Source organism: Pararge aegeria, chromosome Z (assembly GCF_905163445.1).
Source record: "Pararge aegeria chromosome Z, ilParAegt1.1, whole genome shotgun sequence".
NCBI lineage: Eukaryota > Metazoa > Arthropoda > Insecta > Lepidoptera > Nymphalidae > Pararge > Pararge aegeria.
The window spans coordinates 12,991,620-13,011,498 of NC_053208.1; the positions used below are offsets into that span (position 1 = coordinate 12,991,620).

At 34.5% G+C, this 19,879-nt stretch overlaps 3 protein-coding genes across 3 annotated transcripts in view; 1 reads left to right on the forward strand and 2 right to left on the reverse strand.

Moving 5' to 3' along the window:
• The first annotated feature begins 1,013 nt into the window (after positions 1 to 1,013).
• LOC120636070 (zinc-type alcohol dehydrogenase-like protein C1773.06c) lies at positions 1,014 to 6,102 on the forward strand. Its single transcript, XM_039907354.1, has 5 exons — positions 1,014 to 1,135; positions 2,496 to 3,237; positions 4,072 to 4,219; positions 4,676 to 4,828; positions 5,907 to 6,102. The coding sequence occupies exons 2-5, from the start codon at positions 2,510 to 2,512 to the stop codon at positions 6,021 to 6,023; spliced, it is 1,146 nt and encodes a 381-aa protein (XP_039763288.1). The 5' UTR covers positions 1,014 to 1,135; positions 2,496 to 2,509; the 3' UTR covers positions 6,024 to 6,102.
• Positions 6,103 to 12,739: 6,637 nt separating this feature from the next.
• On the reverse strand, positions 12,740 to 13,218 carry LOC120636071. The gene has a single exon (XM_039907355.1). The coding sequence runs from the start codon at positions 13,202 to 13,204 to the stop codon at positions 12,740 to 12,742; it is 465 nt and encodes a 154-aa protein (XP_039763289.1). The 5' UTR covers positions 13,205 to 13,218.
• Positions 13,219 to 14,261: 1,043 nt separating this feature from the next.
• The window catches only part of LOC120636062 (plexin domain-containing protein 2), a 30,371-nt gene continuing 24,753 nt past the window's right edge, over positions 14,262 to 19,879 (reverse strand). Inside the window, exons 11-12 of the mRNA XM_039907331.1 lie at positions 18,848 to 19,065; positions 14,262 to 17,664 (exon numbers count right to left, since the gene is read on the reverse strand). Coding sequence (XP_039763265.1) covers positions 17,596 to 17,664; positions 18,848 to 19,065 — 287 coding nt within the window. The 3' untranslated portion in view covers positions 14,262 to 17,595. The remainder of the gene's footprint in view (positions 17,665 to 18,847; positions 19,066 to 19,879) is intronic.

Sequence of the window (19,879 nt, forward strand, 5' to 3'; positions counted from 1 at the left end):
CCAATACATCTCAGTAAATTGAGAATTAGGGACCACTCCATGTGTAAATGTGGTCTGGACGAAGAATCGGTCGTTCATATTTTGTTTTCCTGCCTGAAAATCCTTCATAAGCGTTACGACGTCCTTCCTCCTAATATTCCCCGTCCATAAAATGTTCAAAGCTTTTGCAAGTTTTTAGTCGTTGTGTAAAATTTTTATGTAAATATATTCAAAATTAAGCTCTAAATATCTTTTGAGCTATAACACTAACCAAAGGCGACACTCCATTACGAACGCATTATGTTGGAATACTAAGATTTGTAAAAAGTATAGCGCTATATTTATATAATGTGTATTTTTTGACAATCACCTTTGCTTTGTGGATATTCCAAGTATACGTATCATTGGCGAAATACATCGTGCAGATATGGCACACCTAAAAGCCAAAGAAGAGGAAAAAGAAGAAGATGAGTAAAAAATTTGGTCAACATTTATATTGTCAATAATAATAATATTGCGCGAGCAGCCTATATCCCATTGTGGTTATTCTAAGGCTATTTTAAATTCTCAATAATATTGCCTGTGTGTGGGACACAGGCAATATTATTGACAATATAAAATAAATATGTACAACATTTTTTACACATAAGCTGCACGCACGTTAATATTATTGACAATAATATTATTATTGAAGAAAATTGAAGAGTTGAAGTGTTGGTAAAAACATTTTTAGGAAGATCAATATTTTATAGTGCAAAATATACTATGTGTTATAATATTGATGTTGATCTTTAATCAATCAATTAATCAAAAATCATTGTTTATTTTTTCCTACATAATAGAGATAATTCCGAGGTGAGCATATACACAATTTCGTTGAAAATAATATTTAGATACGAATTAAAATCAACTCACTGATATGACAGCACACTTTGTACTTACTTCCCTGATTACTAATCTGTGATGAAGTGGAAGTAAGATGCTTTAGAACCCAAAGCCTGAAAAAAAATCAATACATATTCGATTGTCGACACTCGACAGTGTAATTTGCATTATCAAAACGTCTTCATTATTTTGAATTTGCGGCTGGGCGTAATAGTTTCTAAATATCTTCACCAGATAGATACATTATTAGTAATTTTACGGTATTTGTACTGTAAGTACGTTATTATTATTATTAAATACCGGTGGGAGCTTGCAAGCGTTTACATTAATGAAATGTATTAATTATATTGTCGTCAGTCTAAACTTACGGATTTATTTTTCGATTGTCTCTTGTTTTACTTAATTACCAGTGGGTAAATTTAGATTTCTTAGTGCTAATAACATTGTGGAAGGCCCTTCTAATGGGTTTTATCATTTTATATACCTGTTATGACCTTCAAGGCATGAAAGGTCATAGCAAAGTTTATATAATTTAATTTTGTGTTCTTTTGTTGTTCACTCGACGGGTGTGTGATCAGTGCTCGTCGTTGGTCATTATTCGTTCATTGTCCTTGTTTATTCCGAAGTGCGTTGTTTACAGATTTGCAACGAAGGCAACACGTCTATTTATTTCCTTGCTATTTATAGGATTTAGGTTGAATCGATATTTTCCTATCATAAAAATAATGTCGGTGTTCATCGAGAAGACAATAAGAAAACTATTGTCTATAAATATGAGACAATACATACATACTTTGAAGGATTTATTACCATACTATAAATTTGATATTACATTGTTTACAATTTCAAGGGTTCAAAATAGAACTGAACCCTTAAATGTAAACTGATCACTCCATGTGTGGTTTGTCTGTCTGCCTGCATATTTACTGTACAAATTTTGTCCCATACAAACTTGTCGAAAACCTACAATCTTGGGAGTTGTTTAAAACTAATAGCTGGAGCACCTAGAACTATTTTATTTTAAACTGCAGATAATGCCCTTCATCCTAAATCATAATAGTAAAATCTTCCCACCCCTGCTTCATTCCTTGAGGGCTACAAAACTTTCCAGTGGCTACAAACAACAAAAAAGATACCTTCCTTACCTTCTAAATTTCAAAATCTCCAACTTTTAAGAACATGGGTTTCATACAGTCATTCAACCCCTTAAACGTCCACTAGTTTCTTTGAATAAAAGTAGTTCCATAAAAGTAGTGCAAGGAAAGTATGACTAAATAGCAAGCTATCTAAAGGTAAGCCCTTTGATAGAAAGATATATATTTCTTTCTCCTGTTCAGCTTGCTATCTGGTGCATATTGGGATTAAACATTTAACATTTAAAAATAATTTTCATATCAGCTTCCAATACTTATTATCCCCTTAGACTTTCTAAATAAATTTCTAAATATCTTTTCCTAGCTGAGGTATTTCACCTAAAACCAATAACTACCACAACCGTCTATAGATAAGCAGGTTTAAAAACTAGTTTTTAATAAGGCAAAAGAAAAATTTCTATATTATTTTATTTTGGGGGCAGGGTACAGGCGTTTGTGGAGGTTGGACAATTGAACTCAAACTTGAATTATTTTCAGATTAAAAACACAAGATGAGTAAGCTATGCAGACAAGTGTCCATTGAGTCACCAGGGTCTGCAATGAATGAATGTGTATTCAGTTTTGAAGTACCTATGCCAGATGTTCCGCCATATGGGGCAAGAATCAGAGTTGTGTATGCTGGTGCCTGCTACAGGGTTACTCGAAATCGTTCTGCATCTGTTTGCAGTACTTCATCTGTTTCATCAGTTGGAAGTCTAGCAGGAGAATTGGAATGCTTTACAATGCACACCTCATCACCTTCACACATTGGAATGCGCGATGGTGCACTGTTCCCCGGTTATGAAGTGGCTGGTATAGTAGATGCTATCGGGGGTCTTGCAGAAGGCACAGGTGGTATTACAGTTGGATCTAGAATAGTCTTGTACCCTTATGAAGGTGTGCCACATGGATATGCTGATTTTATTGTAGTACCAGATTTTCAATGTTTGGTGCCAGTACCAGCTGATTTACCACTGAGTATTGCAGCCATGCTGCCTACTGGGGCTTTACTTGCAACCAATACAGTGGGTACAGCAATTGAATGCCTTAACACAATTTTGGAGGGGCCGAACAAGAAGGAGAAAGCTACAATGCTGATAGTAGGAACTGGTGGATTAGCACTTTGGGCACTTCGTATTGCTACACACTATTTTCGAGGACTACCATTTCATGATCGCGTTCACATTTCGGTTGCTTCATTGAAAGACGAAGGATTCGTTTTGGCCAAGGAGAACGAACAGTAAGTATTCCACTATTCTATGTGTACTCTCAGATTGACATAGACAAAGAGCTATAGACACCAATATTATTTTTGTTTTCTTTTGGCATAAAAGTTGTCAGGTGTGAGAATATTCTGTTTTGGGCGCTTTTTTGACTCTTGGGTCAAGTTGCTGTTTAATTAATTCTATTTTTATCTTTTTTCTGGATAGCCTTATCAGCTTCTTGGAGTACTTAAGATTGATTTGCGTAAAGAACCTGATTGTGTAGTGGTTAGCATGTTCGACTAATATTCTGGGTTCGAATCCCGTGGGCCAAAATTTGTTATGTTTTTCTTACAAGAAATTCTTAGTACCAGCGCGGACGTAGGAAATTGGCATTCACACCGAGCCTGGGGGAGCGTTTTAAGCTGTCGGCTTCGGTAACATTAATTACCTTAACATCTTACTTCCTGCGACGTTACAACTCTTGACCGAGAGTTGTACCGACACTACTAGAGGACTTTTATTTATTCTCTGTTTAATTTTCTATTTTATTTCCTCTTACACAACTTCAACTTTGCAGTTTTATGTAAATCCTCGTTCAATCGATCCCCCCGTTTTCCTGGTTCCTACCTTGAGTTCTTTATTTGCCGTGATGGCCATTTTGTCATTATGTGCTCCTCTATTGTTCTACACCCTCTACATACGCTCCTAAGGCGCTGGGTTTTATAGTATCTGCTTATTGGTAATTCCCATTTATTGGTTAATTCGAAGCTCTGCTCTCTCATGCAAAAAATAGGGGCTGTGCCGATCTGTGGGACATAATAGGCTGTGGATGACTTTAAAAGACTTATTTGGCTATTTTTATTTTGTAGGATCAAAGTAGTGCAATGGTCTGAAGACCTATACGAACGGCAGCTTATAGAGCGTACCATTGACGCTTGCGGCGGGCCGGTAGACGTGGTTCTTAACTTCGGCACCACCTCGCGATCGCTGCACCGCTCCCTGCAATGCCTTGCTCCAGTTAGTTGCAAATCTTTATAACACTGCATGCTCTCGTCCTCTATATATTTGATATCTTGCAATAAGTGTACAAGGTTAGGTCATGTTACCAGAAGAATGTGTATGTCGGAGGGCAAAGAAGTAGAGGAAAAAAGAGAAAAATAACAAAGAAAGTAGAGGAAAGAAGAGTCTATGGTCTTTCTCTACTTGTTTGCCTGGATGGATTGTGTTAGGATATGCGCGTAAAATTAGTGGATAGTATGATTACGGTTTATAGAAGTTAATGAAAGAAGAAAACTATTGTGCCGACTCCGCATAGCGTGAGATAAGAACAAAAAGCAGTAATTAAGTAAAAAAAGCTTCCCAAAATGTTTCGTAAAAAAATTATTCGAGGTCTTGAACTTCTTGTGTCTGTTTCACGAAGTTAACGTAAATGTACGATATATTTTCCGATCACTGTTTATATTTTATCTTTAGGGTGGCGTCGTGCTGGTGACCGAGAACATAGGCGAGAGGCTGTTGCCCAAGTTCGCAAAGAAGGTCGAGGATATGAACGTGAATATAGTGGCAGTTCCAAATGGCAGTATTGAGCAGCTCAAGGAATTGGTTGAACTGGTGGCGAATGGGGATGTGAGTATTTGTACATTAATAAATATTTAAGTAGATTTTTCAAATTCTAATTCAAAAATGTTTTATTCATTCAGACCTTCACGGGGTGTACATACATTTAACATGTTAACAATATTGTTAGGTGTTGGTGATAACTGCATTCGTTAACTTAAAGTTAAAGCTAGGAGGGTTCCAAACGACTACAACACACTAAGCTAGGTATTTTTTTTGTTATCACCATCTCACAGTCAAGTTGATAAGTTTTAACTTAGCAATTAAATGTCACTTGCTGTAACTGTGGAGAAAAACATTGTGTGGAAACCGGCATGCCTGAGAATTTTCGATTATGTTCTCAAGGGCGTGTAAATTCCAATCCGCATGTCCAGCGTGGTTGACTACGGCCTAGCCCTTCTCATTTAGTGAGAAGACCTGTGCCCTACAGGGCGTTAGTCGTTAATAGGTTGATGATGAGATGAGATGAAATATTTAAAGGCATCGTTGCTCTCGTGGTTAGCACTTTATATTCTACTCCGATCATTAGGTCCTGGGTTTGAATCCGAGCCAAAAATTGCTAGGAATTATGTATGTGCTTTTAAAGAATTTTTAGTACCAGCCCGGAGTTAGGAAATTGGTCGGCTTCATTAACACTTGTGATAATAGTCGTTAAAGCTCACGAACTTGGAGCTTGGTGGGTTTATGCTCTAAAACCGTCTACTATGAAAGCCCTGTGCGCAACAGTGGTACGTTTATACTCTGCAGATGGTGACTTAACTATTTATTTTTAATCTTAGTAAATTGAAAATTTACGATCAAGGTATAAATTATAGTTTTCGACCTGGACTACAAAATCGATCTAAGAACAACATTTGTTTGATATCACTTATCTCAAATGTTACTCTTTTATTATTTTAGCTATAGAATCAGTCCTTTACTAACAATATAAAAGAAATATCTACTTATTCGAAATGCGTAAAAAAATTTCTTTCGCATTATTTATTATATTCGACTGTTGATGTTTCTCAATTTAAATTAACTTTTCGCACTTTATACTTCTTACGTAAAGGTTAGTTTTTTAAGGTTTCGTTTTGTATTTTTTTAGATCAAGCCGCCACCTCATTCCGTATTTCCGGCCGAGGAAGCCCAAGAAGTGGTGAGAAAACTTTGCAATTCCGAAATTAACGGACGTGCAATTTTGAAATTTCACAATATCGACTAAGTCCAGCGCTTGCCGTGCAAAGCTGTTTTTTTAGCCACCAAAAATTACAATTAAGATCTCGTATCCATATTTCCACCCATTACTTGTTTGTTTTGTTTGTGTCCAAGTAATACGCAAACTTGCACCATTATGACAATAGTCATATATTTATTGTATAAAACTATGCGTACGGATGCACTATGAGACCTCATAGTATTGTTTGTGAATATGTGGCTTACCCTTGTATTTTTAAAGTATAAGTTTTGAAACAGTATACTTAAAAAATTTGAAAATTTTTAATGTAACGTAGTAATTAGTCTGTCAATGTTACTAAATTTGAGTAGTTTTCGCGTAATAAAATATTTACATTACAATTAGATAGCAGACTGTTGCTGATATAATAGCAGAGTTTCGCATATACACGTATCACGTTCTATTTGTAAACAGTTTATAAGAATGGCGTCTTTAACATTACACATTAAAATCGATCATGATAGCGATATCATGGGAACTCTATAAGGGGGAATATCATCTGACGGCAAGGCCAGGTAGGGTAAGATGCAATATTTGGGACAGAAGAATGAATAAATAACCAAGCTTTCGTAATTATATTCCAGTTCGTATCGAATCAATACTTCTACAACTAATTGATACGGATCGTATACGCACAGCTCTATATTATATCATAACTCCAGCGAACTAGTAGGTAAATCCATTCCAGTGCCGGGCTGGATTGGAAGCCGTTGCGTCTTGTCCACATAAGATTCGTTTCATATACAGAAGATTGCACCTCCAGAAGCGTTTTTGAATGAGTGACTTTACTGAATTAAAATGGAAATTCTGTTCATATTTTGATATTACTGCTACGTATTTAATTATCCACTCCATCCAAATAGACGATTGCTGTAGGCGTAGAGGTCTTCAATAGGTATATTCTAGGGGTAGGTCTTCTATCTAACTAGTAGGAAAGTCGCCACTCCAGCAACCTAGAATCTCAACGATAGTATTTGATGGATATCATTCATAGAATAATCCCTACTAATATTAAAAAATGTCAATGTAAGTTTGTTTGTTACGCTTTCACGCAAAAATCACTTAACCGATTCTCATGAATCTTTGTACACATATTCTTGGAAGTGTTAGAAGTAATATAGGATACTTTTTATCCCGACATTTAGCCCAGTTCAGGGATGACTATTTGACGATTTTACACCATAACTCCGACAAATTATAACCGATTTAAATAATTATTTTTGTACTATAGAGGTTATAATATGTGTTTAATTTTGCCCAAACTGTGGTTGGAGATAGAGGACAGAACTCCTCAGCGGACAGCAGCAAACCCCTCATTCAAGGCTTAGCGATACTGAATGCTTTATTTTTTTTTAGATCTACTAACTAAATTTAATGCCACATCAAAAAACAAAATCAAACGCCGACGAAGTCGCGGGCAACAGTTAGTTCAACTATATATCTAATATTATAAATCAGATTTGACCCTTTCTCAAAAATGCTTTAAAGTATCTTATTTCGGTAATTATACCTAATCTATTTATAAAATAGAGATAAGGTTTTCTAAACTTTACAAACTTTTAAAAAATGAGCTTAGTAAACCTTAAATAACAATAAAAAAAATTATCCGATGAAGATTTTTTCATGAACTCATTTATTAGTTGTTTAAGAACCAACGAAAAACTTTAAAATCACAAATAAACCAAAAGCAACAGAATCTTTATTTATTTAGTATTATAGTTCTATAGATATATTTATTATTTGATCTGACACTGGTATTACCCGAAACGTACATTGTACAGGGGAATTCGTATTTTACTTTTTACGTAAAAATATCGAATCAACATATTATAGTGGTGGAAGAATATAATTCTTTTATTGCATACAAAGCCTGTTGGTAAGAAACCGCCGCTGTCAACGTCAATAAACGGTAAAAAAGTACAGTTAGCTCCCCTACCTAACTTTTCATAATCTTAAGCCTCTAAACACACGTTTATTCTCGTGAAAAACTATGATTGATGCGTGTGTGTACAAGATACCTTGTTTAAAGCTTTATTCTAGATTTCAGGTATTTGAATTATACAATACGCTTCAAGAAAATGCTTTTTAACTTTACTAGTTTAGTTGCTAGTTTTATTAGACCCACATACAGACTTGACAACGATTAAGATAAATGTATGTAATAATTTAGACTAAGATAATTGGTGCATAAATCCAGTTATATTTAACCTTTCTGCTGACCCACGTATATATATTAAGGCACAATGTATGTAAAGTGCTAAGCACAAGCGTGGAAGTGAATGAGTCAATTTATTTGGTGGCACAAATTAATATTTAACAGACTAAAAGTGCCATATTTGTTATAAATAAATAACGAACTTCTTATAATAATTATTTGTTAGTACAACGTTTATCAATGATTTGGTAACTAAAAACTATTCACCTGTAGTTTTTATATAAAAATCCCGCATACTAATAAAAACCGTTTAATTTTGTTTAATAATTGGTATTACCTTATATTAGTCTTACCTAATGAAAATCATAAATCATGTCATAATTTTTTTTTCTCAATAGCAACATAAATATTTGAGGAAATCATATCATTCCAGAAAAAGTAGGAATTATTCCAATTGTTTTCTGGCTACAATAGAACAATGTCTCCTTTTAACTGATGCAGTTAATTATGATAAATATTGAAAGATTCGTATGAAATTATCCCGTTTACGGAATATTTAGTTACCTACATATATATTTTATACGTATTATTTTAAGACTGTATAATTTTGCTACAAGTTTTATGTGTTACCTACATTACAATTATTAATTAAGTACCTAATTATTATAAATCGCTGCAAAAATGCAGTCACTTTGTTGCACAGCAATTGGTGAATATAATATTTTCTTATTAAAAGCATATTATTAATCGATTCATACTTACCCATTATTAGCAAGCAGGTATATTTACGTTTCATACAAACTGTATCTATAGGTTTAAAGTGATGTTTTAGTGTCCGCTTGATTGCTTGAGTTGTGGAACACGCTTGTATTCTGTGGGCGCAGCTGGTCAACACAGACCGCCTTCGATTAACAATATTCTACAAATGCATTGTGCAGTCAAATAAACAATTTAAAGCCTGACCAGGAAAATTAAAAGAAACAGTTCTGGGGACGCCATACTTTTGCATGGCATTAAATTCGACAAATTTAGTGTTTAGAAAAAAAATAGTTACATTTTTATACGCAATATGTGCGTGCTTTTTTTATTTTTAATATTAAAATAAAATATTTCGTCAATTTACTTTCTTTTCTGGATGTTAATCGCACCACAGTATTGTAAGACGTGTTCACAGTGCCCTTACTTACGAACTTACGAAAATAGTTTTCCAATTCGTTGATGAGTATTTTTCACGGACCTTTGACAGCCTATGTAGTAAATTATTGACCGAAGGTAATTGTGGTCTATTGCGATGTTGTAAATTTTTGGCAAATGACTTGAACAAAAGTGGACTTAGTGAGCGGCTATTTGCGCATACTGAAAGTTCCACAAAAAACGGTCAAGATCTTTGAAAGCAACTACTGCTCAGATATTGGTGCTTTTCTGCAAAATCCGCTTAATTGACTGTTAGCTGTTGCAAAAGTAGTTCCATGCTTTTCACTATTTCTGTTTAGAAAAGGATAGCATTATATTTAGACCTATCAATTTAGTTTAGTTAAGAGATTTGTGTACCTACAAACTATGTAGATCTTTGTCTATAACAAGAATATAAAGTGTTTAAGTTTACTCAGCGCCTAAGTTATGATTGAAAAATAGTGAGAACAAGCCAATTTAATTAGATCTTTACATGTTATTTTTGAACTGCACTAGACGGATCGAGCTGCGCGATATTTTGCGGCTATAACATTCTCACAATTCATATTTGAAAAAAAATGCTGTCCACACAGTAAGTCCAGTGCGGTTTACTCTTTAACGTGCAGTAGAATAAAGATTTAACAATGTCTCAGTATAAATTAGATTTGTAAGTTGATGTTATTATATTCGAAAACTTGTATGTTAATCGTATATGTTATAATAACGTAGTGGTATATTCCTTTTGATTACTACTAGACTATTACTAATACTAATGGAAGTATTTAATTTTTTTCGTAGATAATTAAGTCATATATAAAACAGTGACGTAACAAATAGATGTCATATTCGTAAATCTAGTCAACCATGTATTTGCGGATGCATAACATAACTGTGGTTTAAATAGGAAATCCAATATATTTTTTAGCCCTTCTATTCAATGTCATATTAGTGATTCAAAACCTTTGCACACGGCGACATTTACACGCGCAGTTAAAATACTCGTACCTCATAAGAACACACACAAAGCGCTTTGCTGATTTCTGATATGTACCGTAACAATTTGGAATTTATTTTTATAATGTATAAGAGTAATGCCGTAGTTTTATATCACATATAAACCAATGAAGTTTCCAGGAATGCTCTATTTTCGTTCTGAGTACGTTGCAAGTCAATACTAGCGCATATACTTTGCTAATACGAGAGCAACTATGATGATATACAGAGCGCAGGTTGCGAGTTAAGTGTTCTCTCTCTCTGGTGACGCGAGAATACCTCGTAAAATAGACGTTTACTATACATTCATTCATAAACAATGTTTTAGACTAAGCGCGCCCAAAAATGTCGTCGTGTGCAAAGGCTCTAAGACATAATAAACTCTAGTTTTAAGCAAACAAATTATCATTTTGAATAAACGATGTATCTGTATTTTGCTAATTGTAATTTTAATAATAAAGTCCTTTTAAATAATTGTCGTATTTTTGTCTTTGAAACCCGTATACTTATAATATAACTCACTGGACAATTTCGGTACGTGTGTGTAATGTATTTTGAAAATAGTTTTGATCGGGGGATCGATATGGAAACATTTTTTTTCCGCGCTCTTCGCGCGCATTCTAATTCGCATTAAGGTGCGGAGAAAAATGGTTTTGATTTACTTTTCATGAAGCCCATTGTTTCTTTGCTTGTTTTTATAATATCTTTATTAATTAAATAATTGTATTACAGTTCATATCCTTGCGACTAGCCTAGGTTGAACAAATCAATAATATACTACTTACAGTTTAGCAGGTTACAACACCTTTTTAAAACTTTACAGCATATAAACTAAACATTTTTAACAACTTATTGAGCCACATAACAGATGATAATAACTTGTTTTACGTAGAACTTAGTACAGACGTAGGTACGTTTATTAATAAAAATTAAATGCATTTAACTGTTAAAGATATTAATCCTATATTTTTAAACGAGGGTAGCACTCGGAACTATGCAACAGTTACGTACAAAGCATTCACTCAGTCGTCGAGGAAGTAGTGATGTGGTAGTCGGTACCGATTGTACTTATAGATATATGATAAGTCTTTATACCGGCTTTTGCCAATTGCGGACACAAGCGAATTTTTATGTTTTTTATTACAAACTATATAGAACTTTTTGGATTGTCCCAGTATGAAAGCTTTCATGAAGCCCATTAGACGTATAGCCTTAAGCGGGTTTGAATGCAATTATGTTAATAAATAGCTGATACTCTGAGTTAACACTTATTATCACTGGAATGTATGTAACATTCGTTTTGTTAGCTCAATAATTGTAGTGAAGATCTTAGCACCCATGAAAATTTTACAACTATTGAATTGCTCAGTCATGAAGGCATAAAGTTTCTGTGAGAGTTGTCTGTCTTAAAATTAAAAATCTATTTACCTATGTATAATAAAAAGCGGTGATAGCCCAGTGAATAAGGCATCGGTTGTCCTTTCGTGGAGACCGAGTTCGAGCCTCGGCACTAATCCCTTTTCCGAGTTATGTGCGTTTTTAATTAGCAATTTAAATATCACTTGCTTTAAACGGTGAAGGAAAACATCGTGAGAAAACCTGCATGCCTGAGACGTGAAGTCTACCAATCCGCACTTGGCCAGCGTGGTAGACTACGGCCTAAGCCCTTCTCATTCTTCATAGGTGTTTATTAACCAGGAAATGGGCAAAAAATAATTCTAAGCACAAATAAGTATGTAATACTCTTCGTACCTGACGGAGGAGACCGGGCCTAATTTAATTGGATCTATCCCGATTGTCACCTCTGGTAACAACTGGGATTTTAATTCATACACAAATCAATCATTCTCAATAGCGTCCATTGAAGTGCCGTCGCTAGTGAAAACTGTTTTTTTTTTGTATAAAAATCCAAGTTGAACCATGGCATGGGTAGGAGGCAATTATCTCCGCGGGGAAAGGATAAAAATGTATCTTCTCCTACAGCTTTATCAACTCTCAGAGCACTGCCGCATTAGTGGAAATAATATCTAAATAATATATGTGTAATAATAAACGGGGGTAAACTTCTCCTATTACATGTTCCCGTACTTTAGCAGGTGGACACGTTAATTATATCCCCTGTCAGGGGATTGACCGATGACTGACTTATTTTTTGAACCCGATCCGATGCGATTGATTTTGTTTATTTTCGGGTCCAATAATACCGTTGATATGTTACTATCACAAGGTAATCCTTGTGATAGTAACATATGAAATCAACGGTATTGAGTTTTTTTTTTTTTTTTGATAATCGAAGATAATTTATGTTACATTATTTATTACAGATGGAAAACGAATTAGCTTAAAAGGTAATAAATGAAATTGTTTTTAGATTATTATTTACTTAATAACCTCTATTATGATTTACAGTTCTTAATTCTTTGAACAAGTATAAAGATCTAAGATTTCCAACATTTTCATCTAAGAATATCCTTTTTGTAGTTTTTTCGTAGGTTTTTGTGCCCCATATGTCGACAACTGAGCGTATCTCTTCATTGGTGTCAGCGTGTAGTACTATTAGCACTGACGATGTTCCAACACCTCCTTTCGTTATTGTGGCACTTGCACCACATGATCTGATGGCGACATTGTCAACGTGTATGTAATTGATGATAAAACCAGGAAAATTGTTTTCGTAAACATACACCTGCCCTTCATTTATCGAAACTGGACTATTTTCGACCACGGCAGAGTCCATATGTTGTAAATGATTATGCCACTTACCCATTTCAAGTGGCACTTTTGTTTTCTCACAGAATAATCTCGCATTGGCGCAGGTTACGAAAAGAAGTAATGTAAATAGGTCCATTTACGAGAGCACACTTGTGCATTTGACATATTTCAGTAAGTGCCTGATAACACCTGTCGGCTATTGTTAGAGAACAATGACTATAAAAAAATGAGTAATTATTGAAAAAGGTAAAAAATGCTTCATAACGTCCAATACAAGGTTGAATAACTTGTGTGTAACTTTAATATGTAGATCTATACTCATTGTATTTTTTGAAATAAACTTCGCTTTTGTCTGATATGCGTCGCAGAAACCAATTTTATTGCCACCATTAGGATGGCTGGAGTATTCAAATTGTCCGTTATATCAGATCTTTTCTCCCGCGCCGTTTCTACTTGATTTTAATATGGGATTATTTAAGGGGCGGATAAACAAGTGTCTCAAAGGCCGGCAATACGTTAGCGGTCCCTCTGGTGCTGTTTATGTTCATGGACGGCGGTGTTCGCTTATCATCAGGTGACCCGCTTGCTATTTATTTAATAATAAAAGAAAGTAGCTCTTTCACGCCCCAAACAGCTTAATAGAATTCGATTCGACAAAGAATTTGGCGAGCAGATAGATTGCATCCTAGCCATTGACATCTAGGAGATGTCTCTTAAAAAGTTCAAAGTTTGTATTAAACGTAAGCTTATAGAAAAGTCCTATTACAGTATAAAGGATTACGTAATCGATAAAAAAGCTTGGTTGTGAATTATTCCTCTAACCAGGTTGCTCTTCTAATAATTTTAAATGACATTGTGAGTGATGAACAGAAAAAAAACATCTGGCTAAGTTTTTTGTGGGCTTTCTTCTTAGACCAGGACGCGTTTTGAACCCTCGTAGCTTTAGTTTTAAGTTTACGAATGTTGTTATCGCCATCATCTCACTATAGTGTAATTCTTATGTACGCATCAAAAGTGCCACCTATGGGCCCATAGGTGGCACTTTTTTACTTGAATAAAGATATGTTTGACCGTGACTTTGACTTTTACTTTGACCATAGGTAACCTACCTTTATTCCGAAAATTAGAAGAGTTCTCATAGGATTTCTACAATCCTATGAGAACCACGTGGAAGAACGTAATAAAACGATCAATTTAATTAACGGTACATTTATTAAGAAATCATTATTGGTCCCTTAAATAAATATAATTTACTTTTTATTTATATAAAATAAAAATACAATTAAACTTGATAGTGGACCTAAGTGTATATAGTAAAAGTAATTATATAGTAAATGTTTGATAACATAAAAGCTGCTATGCTAAGCTGCATGAATATAAGTGATTACATAAGAACATTTTTATCTGAAGCACACCATATTAACAAATAACTGTTTTGTTCCCTTTTTAACAAACATCTTTGGTGTTCTCTATCGATTCGTATTACAAAAGAAAACAAGGGTAGACAAAATAAGAGGGTAATAAAATTAATATAATATTCTATATTTAATATCACTCTAATATCCACTGTATAATATATCCTAACTATTATTATTCCAGCGATGTATACAATATAGTAAAATTAGTTCATAGTGCACTGTGAAAACTCTAAAAGAGAGTTACGAAAAACAGCCAAAACAATATTACAAAGAAAAGTCCACAATGTAAACAGAATTCGACTTCTCAACTATAGTATACTGAACACCATGCTTATATGCTAGAGTTTTGATAACAGTATAATAATTTTCTTAGAAAGCAATGCATATGAGTAAATTTAACAATTTTGTTTAAAAACAATTTAAAAAAATGTTTATTATGCCCGATTTTATAACTTTTTAGTTTCACATTTCATGAATTTTATAGTGTTTGTATAATGCTGTATTTTAATGGATTAATATCCATGTTACTGCAATATAATATTACATATTATATTCTGGTAGTGTTTATTTAGATATATATTTTAAACATCATTATTTTAAGAAAATTTTCGACGATGCATCCCGCAAGAATTTTGGTTATACTTTCAATATTAAGAGATTGCTAATATTCAGACATAGCTACAGTAGCGCGCAAAAAAACTACTACGTGAAATGCTACGCTGCCTCTATCTAGAAACACATAGATTTTCCGTGGACAGGCGTAATAAAATAACTTCCATGCAAACTGTTTAGGTAAACAAGTAGCATTTAAAAGTTGAAAGCTAATGAATTACTTTAGCTGCGGTAATTTTGGCGGAAGATTAGACATCTCCCCCCGGGTTTTATTGCGTTCTTTACAGAAATATCGCACTATCGGCAACAAAGATCTAGTAATAATCTGGGCTAAATAATTAGATTCATGCATTGTATTAGATTTTAGATTTAGTGAAATTTTGTAATTTAGAATTGTACTTTATATCACTATTGTTTAAAAGATATTGAAGTTTCACTATTACATATCTTATTATAATATGCTTATCATAGAAAGCGGCACAAATAGCAGTGGCGGTAAATAATATCGTGCCTGCCGATCCCGTGAGTTATAAAATAGCTGCCTTCTTTATTATTACTCTTTGATAGCGTATATTAAAAATTTCTACGTTAGTATTTATAATGTTATACAATTTAGGACGTAACAAGTCTTAGCAAAAGGAACTTAAAGACTTTTATTTAATGAACATGTTACATTATATTTATATCAAAGATAAAGTCATACAAAATACAAAGGCACTTATTAAATTAAAATGTAACATGACGTATATATCATAGGTTAATTTTTACGCAACTTGTATAAACGTATAAAATAAACATGTTACATTATATATTTATGATAGATAGGTAAGTCTTACGGAACTCGAAGGCACTTTAAATGATAATTTTACATGATATGTTTATCATAGATAAATTCTTACAGAATACAAAGGAACTTATTTACTGAACATGTTGTAAATATGATAGAAAAGTCTTACGGAACTCGAAGGCACATATTAAATGAACATGTTACGTGATATATATTTTATCATAAGTATGACGCTAGGAATTTTAGGATAAGCGCAGATCGCCACGTGGCTTTAATCTGAATAATTGAGCAACATTTTCTTTTCTATTCGACTTAATTATAGTCCGTTTCAATGTTAGTTTCCTTTGAATAAAATTTCTAGTACAATTAATACAAGTAATAACTTTGCTTTTCAAACAATTATAAAATATTTAATACCAAATATTTAGATACAATTTTAATGTAATACATAAAGGCATCTAAAAAATATAGATATATAATATATTTTTTTCTATTCGACTTAATTATAGTCCGTTTCAATGTTAGTTTTCCTTTTAATAAAATTTCTAGTAAAATTAATACAAGTAATAACTTTTCTTTTCAAACAATTATAAAAAAATTTAATACCGAATATTTAATACAATTTTAATGTAATACATAAAGGCATCAAAAATATATACATACATTCATCATACTGATTCAATAGTCTTTTTGATTCGTCATAATTTCCATAAGAAGGCACCATTCGCCGGAATATACAAGTGATATATTATTCGCACGATTAAAAAATTAATAAGTAATCGAAAAACAAGGCATGTAGAAATCTTAGATAGCACAGTGATTCTTAACCAGGTATGTAATATGTTACGGCTAAATTTCGGAGTGCGATTTCAACTAGTTTTAGTCTGGTACTAGGCCCGGTTGCGGTCAGTAAACTTTAACTTAATTTAATCTTAAGCTTTGACGGAACTTATAACTATGGTGCCAACCAATGTAAACCAAACACAGTATTGTTCCAACATCCGCCATCAACCTGTGCTGACTGAAGCAATGGTTGTCGCTAACGTATACCCAACTGAATTCAATTGTAATGAGCGTTACGCTTCATAAACTATAATCTGCGAATATCAGCACGGTGCAATTTATAATTTCTTCAATCTTTCTAGCAAACAGTTCTTCCAAAACGCACTCATGTTCACATAATGAGATTCCGCAAAGTATAGCCCGCTTCCACCAAATATTGAAATCCAATTATTCAACCTGAATGATACGTAGCGAATAGAGAATATATATAATAACTATTTTCATGTTAGGTATTTCGAAACTAGGTTAAAACATGTATAACATGTTCGGCAAATGCACATTACGGGATCGGACGGGTCATAACAATAGGCTAAATGCCCTTGTAAAATAAAATGGCAACCCGAATGACATCGTCGAACTGTTGCTTCTACCACAAAGCAACGCTAGTGAGATAACTGTCGGTTAAGTTCGTACGCATCTTAAAATTTTTACCTGTTACGTTAGCCGGTGGTTTGTACAAACCGGGCCTTAGTACGTGTATTGTATTGATATACGTCAATAACTAGGTGTACCCAGTTGTATATGTATGGATGCAGTAACGCTGTTTTGTAAATATTAAGAAGCACTGTTCCATCCGCATTGCGGCACGCGTAACAAACGCATGTGATATGTGCGTTATACCTATTATAACATAAGGGTTATTTTTCATTACATATGTATGGTAGCGGCTGTGTAACGCGCCTCGCCGCGGCGCCAGCTCCAAGTGGACGGACGGTACTGAAAATGATAACATCTATTAAGCGATTGTCATGCCAACTTACGCTGACCTCTGCTTTTGCAACTCAATAAGCATTACGAATCTTGAAAAACTGCCCTATGATGTTCGGCAGTATCTACTATATAAAAAAAAGATCTTATATTTGCAGAAATTAAAGGTTTTGTTGATATAAATTACAAAATATATTTAAAAAAAAAAAAATCTGCGAAAACCGCCGGGTGTAATGGTCGAATAGTGACGTCATAGGCAAATTAGTGCTTCTAGAGTCTTTGTTACAACGCTAAAGTTTATCGATTTTGATATTGATAACAAAAAACTTACTAACTGATAGTTTAAAATCACAAAATACTCGATATACGCAGAGATTTTTAAAGTTCGAGCGGTAAAAAAATATGTTTATATAGCCGTGACGTCATCGTTTTGAAATCGGCGTTTTCTTTATTGGCGCATCGCTAGATTTTGCAGTTTTATTTATTGAAAATAGCTACCCAAATCTCACATCGAATATGAACAAAAAATATGTTTTCCGCAATACATATATCGTTGGATAAATACGATATTTTAGCGATTCTTTTTTACTTTCATCATGCCTGTTTGACGCCACTTTGGCGCGATGAATCGTGAAGGTGTAATACAAGTGTTCGAGGAATAATTAAAATGTGAATCGATATCGCAATGCTTGCAAGGAGCACGTCCTACAAAGTTGGAATGTTAAGCCTCATATGCTGTCTTGTGTTTGTTCTTTTTTGACGTGACAACGTCTTATAATTCGATGGAGCCGGCTGCACGCACGAAAAAACATGACGTATGCGGCGTTACCTCGCTCTTAAAGTGCAAGCGAGAGCGCGGAACGAGCGACAAAGAGGCACAGTCGGCATCCGCGTTCGACATCTGTCTCTCTCCTACTTGAGTGAGCGATGCGTCCGCGTGGACAGCTTCTATACAATAATACATTTACATGTTTTCGGCAAGGATGAAGTGCAGTGAAAAGTGAATGTGGTGTCAATTGTTTATAGCAACGATAATAAAATTAAAATTTTCTTTTGAAAAATAACCATTCCATCAGTATTTTCTTACGACGTTGTCACGTTCAACTATCGTCAGCAAGCCGACTTTACAGACAACCAATTTTTTTGTCTCGTTTTTCCGAGTGGTGTACAAATAAAGAGTATAAATAAATACCTTAATGAGGAGCTGTCCGCTGCGTGTGTGTGGGTTCTTGAACGCGTACAGCGTCCATGCGGCGAAGCTACACACCAAAGCCACAGCGACGAAAGCGCCCACCACGCCGCCCACTGGCGACGAGGCGTGGTGCACCTCTTCTGCAGGATTGCTGGCCGCCACCGCCGCTGCCTTAACCGCCGTCGCCGCCTTGGCGGCTGGCTCCGAGTTCACGGCGCCTACATCGACATCACCGTTAACGCTGGCCAATTGTAAATTAGTAGACTTTTAAAGCCTTTGAGGACTATACGGAGGACTCTCAGGCATGCAGGTTTCCTCACGATGTTTTCCTTTAACGTTAAATCCAATTATATTTAATTGCTTATATTATACACTTAAACTAAAACTTTAACTCAAAGTAAGAGGTTCGTGCCGGGGTTCGAACCCGCCGCTTCGAAGCCGCTTTTCCGGGATAAACATTATCTTATGTCCATCTCCAGGATGACATGCGAAATGTGCCATATTTCATCAAAATTGAATCAACGGGTTAGCCGAACATAAGTAAGAAACAATCAAACCAATACATACAACACTTTCGCATATATAATATTAGTTACTCATTTTTAGCCCATTAACGGGCACGGATCTCCTCTCTCATAGGAAAAACTGCTTTAGAGAATAGACCTACCCACCACTTTGCTCCGATGCGTGTTGGTGGGCTTTAACAACTATTATCACAATTAGTGGTAATAACCGGGACCTACGGCGTAACGTGCTCTCCGAGGCACGGGGGTTGCCACAGCCTTACTCCGGGCTGTGGTCACGTCTTAACAGAAAAAACAACCTTACATTTTTGTGGAGGTTATAGTCTTTTGTAGTTTATGTCTAATGAAAATCGGTCTAAGACGGCCACACAATGGCGGTTTACATATTTTTTCACAACACCCAAAATATGGTTATTAAATAACAGGGTTAGACTAGTAAAATAATATACATTTTTGATTTTAAAAATTTTATAACCTGCACCTCTGATCTCGCGATATCGTTTGCATA

Bases quoted from the DNA above. Each gene is read 5' to 3' on its own strand.
- LOC120636071 (XM_039907355.1), bottom strand. From the start codon at position 13,204: ATGGACCTATTTACATTACTTCTTTTCGTAACCTGCGCCAATGCGAGA.
- LOC120636070 (XM_039907354.1), top strand. From the start codon at position 2,510: ATGAGTAAGCTATGCAGACAAGTGTCCATTGAGTCACCAGGGTCTGCA. The intron at 4,220-4,675 runs GTTAGTTGCAAA...TTTTATCTTTAG, and splicing joins CCCTGCAATGCCTTGCTCCA to GGTGGCGTCGTGCTGGTGAC. The intron at 4,829-5,906 runs GTGAGTATTTGT...GTATTTTTTTAG, and splicing joins AACTGGTGGCGAATGGGGAT to ATCAAGCCGCCACCTCATTC.